This window comes from Triticum dicoccoides, chromosome 2A, assembly GCF_002162155.2.
Source record: "Triticum dicoccoides isolate Atlit2015 ecotype Zavitan chromosome 2A, WEW_v2.0, whole genome shotgun sequence".
Lineage (NCBI taxonomy): Eukaryota > Viridiplantae > Streptophyta > Magnoliopsida > Poales > Poaceae > Triticum > Triticum dicoccoides.
The window spans coordinates 499,261,731-499,265,534 of record NC_041382.1 but is presented as its reverse complement, the minus strand read 5'-3'; the positions used below and the strand labels follow the sequence as shown (position 1 = coordinate 499,265,534).

Genomic DNA, 3,804 nt, shown 5'->3' with positions numbered 1-3,804 from the left:
AGGTCAAACTGGATCACCAGTGTACCCGGCATTTGTGCAAATGTCGTATGAGTGTCTGAGTTGGTTGACTCCCAAGTGTACTAGTTGTACGGGTGAGGGTCGCATACTGACTCACAGTGTGGATCATTCTAGAATTTCTGCTAGTCAAACAGTATTAGGTTTCACCATCAGCATACAAAAAGAACCAACATCCTTACGACTAAGTTGATATTACTAGATGTACCATGAAATATAGCTTAATAATGTATACTTAAGTTTTTACTGAACACGGTATACTTTCATATAAATTGATGGTCAAGGTGTCACCTTGGAGACCTACAGTATGGCTCGGAAGTACAGTAGTAGAATTTAAGGCAGCAAGTTCAGTATAAGGTGATCAGTTCCTCCTAATCTCCTATATTCACAAAGCTAAAGTTTACAAGTTGAGGAAACCAGGCTAGTTTGCTGCTGATCAACAAACTGATTTAACTAGAAAGACGATCGCTCCAATTTACATTACAGGAGGAAAATTTAGCTCTAAAGTGTCAAGTGGCCACATTTCTTGATTGGAAGCTAGCCAATTTCAGCAACGGGCACATGCTACACGACACCACAAGTAATACAAATGCAAAACAAACACGGCAAGTCGAGACCAAAACTGATCACCCAGTATCAGTAGCACCAATTGGAGCCTCTCTCGCCACAATTCATAACCAAAAAAGGCGAAAAGGGCCACATTCCCCTCGAAAACCACGAGGACTCGCCCCCAATCAAGAATCTCGTCAAACCAGGACTCTACAAGCTCGCGAAGTAGTAGAAAAGAGGCATGTCAGGCAACCTGGCGCCAGAAGGCGAGGACGTTTGCCTTGACGGCGCACCCTGGCGGCCCGTAGTCATAGAGCCCCGCGACGCCACCGTATATCTTGAAGGACGGCACGTAGAAGAGGCGCCGCTCGAGCGTGTTCCCCACCGCCAGGCGGAACGCCTCCCGGTTACCCGCCATGGCTGCGAGCTTCCGGGTGGTTGAGGTGGCGCCAGCTGCAGCAGCGGCTAGGGTTTGGGGTGGGTGAGGTTTTGCTGCGATGGCGCGAGAGGCGGACGAGAGGAGGCGGAGGAGCATGGAGAGATGGGTCGTGCGGGGTTGGAGATGCGACGCGGGCAGCGAGACGCCTACGTCTGGGGCCCGCTAGCCAGCGTGTGGTGATAGATGATTCAGAAGCGATAGGCCTGGGTAATAAGAGCAACTCTAGCATACCCCGCATCCCCTCCCAACCCGTAAAATAACCGTCAAAATACGGGTTAGGCAGAATAACCAGTCCAATCAGATCCCGCATCTGTTCCGGCCCGCAAAAATTTTAGGAGGCGCGACAAAATTCCGACCCCAACCCAGGAAAACGTGGGTTTCCACATCGCGGCTGCGGTGTCCTGTATATAAGCGGAAGCGGTTGGTGTGAGGACATTTCATCCCGCGCTTTCTTCCACCAACCACCTCTCCTCTCCCCCCTCGCGCTGTCGTCGGCCGCCGCCCAAGATTCCGGCGAAAGCAGCCGGCAGGAGCAAGCCGGAAGGCCGCCACGCGCACGAGGCCTCCCCTCCCTTCCCCCTGCGTCGGCTGGCCGCCGGATTTGCAGATCTGTGGCACTTCATCGCGGGCCGCCGGATTTGGCTTTTTCCGGCCGCCGGTTGCTGCCCCAAGCGATGGAGTGGTCGAGGAGCCTCTCCCGTAGCCCAGGCAAGGGCGCATCGCCGCATGCGGGTACGGGTTCGTCTGCCCGCCGCCGCCGAAGGTTTGCGGGCATGGACTCGTCCGGCCGTCCACCGGGTTCAGCGCTCGCGCAACGTCTTTGTGGCTTGCCGATGCCGCTCATAGAGTACGACGACTGCATGCAGAAAGTGATGCGGCTCACTTCGGGCACGTCGAACCATCCCGGATGGGTGTTCTTCAAATGCGAAAACAACGGGGTACGTGCACTTGCGGTAGCTCGTTTCATAGTTCATTCTTTAGTTCAATTGCGGTAGCTCACTTCGAGCTTGCTCATTATTTTGTGTAGGATGATGAATGCTTATTTTGATTTTGGAAAGACCAATACATTGATTTATTGATAAAAAGAAACTTAATAGATGTTAGTGCACTCTTTAGTATAATTGAAGGCAATGATGCGGCTGCATGTGCAACTAGAGGGGAAGCAAACATCGACTTCTTTCGAACCAAAAATGAAGAATGAAGAATGCAAAATCAAGAATCCCAAGATCAACAACAAATGCATGGAGAAAATATTAGTCCAATTAGTGAGAGCAGTTATGGAAGTTGGAAATTGCTACCTCCTGAGCACTGCGTTGGTTTTTCCTTAAGAGAAAAGGATGATGCAGCAAAGTAGCGTAAGTATTTCTCTCAGTTTTTGAGAATCAAGGTATCAATCCAGTAGGAGGCCACGCACGAGTCCCTCGCACCTACACAAACAAATAAAATGCTCGCAACCAACGCAATAAAGGGGTTGTCAATCCCTTCATGGTCATTTACGAAAGTGAGATCTGATAGATATGATGAGATAATTTTTTTGGTATTTTTATGATAAAGATGCAAAGTAAATAAAGCGGTGCAAGAAATAGCTTCTTGATGGAAGATTAATATGATAGAAAATAGACCCGGTGGCCATAGGTTTCACTAGTGGATTCTCTCGAGAGCATAAGTATTACGGTGGGTCAACAAATTGTTGTTGAGCAATTGACAGAATTGAGCATAGTTATGAGAATATCTAGGTATGATCATGTATATAGGCATCACGTCCGAGACAAGTAGACCGACTCCTGCCTGCATCTACTACTATTACTCCACACATCGACCGCTATCCAGTATGCATCTAGAGTATTAAGTTCAAAAGAACAGAGTAACACTTTAAGCAAGATGACATGATGTTGAGGGATAAACTCATGCAATATGATATAAACCCCATCTTGTTATCCTCGATGGCAACAATACAATACATGCCTTGCTGCCCCTGCTGTCACTGGGAAAGAACACCGCAAGATTGAACCCAAAGCTAAGCACTTCTCTCATTGCAAGAAAGATCAATCTAGTAGGCCAAACCAAACTAATATTTCGAAGAGACTTGCAAAGATAACCAACCATACATAAAAGAATTCAGAGAATATTCAAAAATTATTCATAGATAAACTTGATCATAAACCCACAATTCATCGGTCTCAACAAACACACCGCAAAAGAAGATTACATCGAATAGATCTCCACAAGAGAGGGGGAGAATATTGTATTGAGATCCAAAAAGAGAGAAGAAGCCATCTAGCTAATAACTATGGACCCGAAGGTCTGAGGTAAACTACTCACATATCATCGGAGAGGCTATGGTGTTGATGTAGAAGCCCTCCGTGATCGGTGCCCCCTCTGGCGGAGCTCCGGGAAAGGCCCCAAGATGGGATCTCACGGGTACAGAAGGTTGCGGCGGTGGAATTAGGGTTTTGGTTCCGTATCTGGTAGTTTGGGGGTACGTAGGTATATATAGGAGGAAAAAGTATGTCGGTGGAGCAACGTGGGCCCCACGAGGGTGGAAGGCACGCCTGGGGGGTAGGCGCGCCCCCTACCTCGTGCCTTTCTGATTGCTTTCTTAACATAGGGCCCAAGTCCTCTAGATCATGTTCGTTCCAAAAATCACGTTCCCGAAGGTTTCATTCCGTTTGGACTCCGTTTGATATTCTTTTTCTGCGAAACTCTAAAATAGGCAAAAAAACAGTAATTCTAGGCTGGGCCTCCGGTTAATAGGTTAGTCCAAAAATAATACAAAAGTGTATAATAAAGCCCAATAATGT

General features: G+C 47.9%; 1 protein-coding gene across 1 annotated transcript in view; it reads right to left on the bottom strand.

Moving 5' to 3' along the window:
• LOC119355016 (glycine--tRNA ligase, mitochondrial 1-like) overlaps positions 1-1,145 on the bottom strand; it is a 5,921-nt gene extending 4,776 nt beyond the window's left edge. Inside the window, exon 1 of the mRNA XM_037621783.1 lies at positions 818-1,145. Coding sequence (XP_037477680.1) covers positions 818-1,099 — 282 coding nt within the window. The 5' untranslated portion in view covers positions 1,100-1,145. The remainder of the gene's footprint in view (positions 1-817) is intronic.
• Between the last annotated feature and the right edge of the window lie 2,659 nt (positions 1,146-3,804).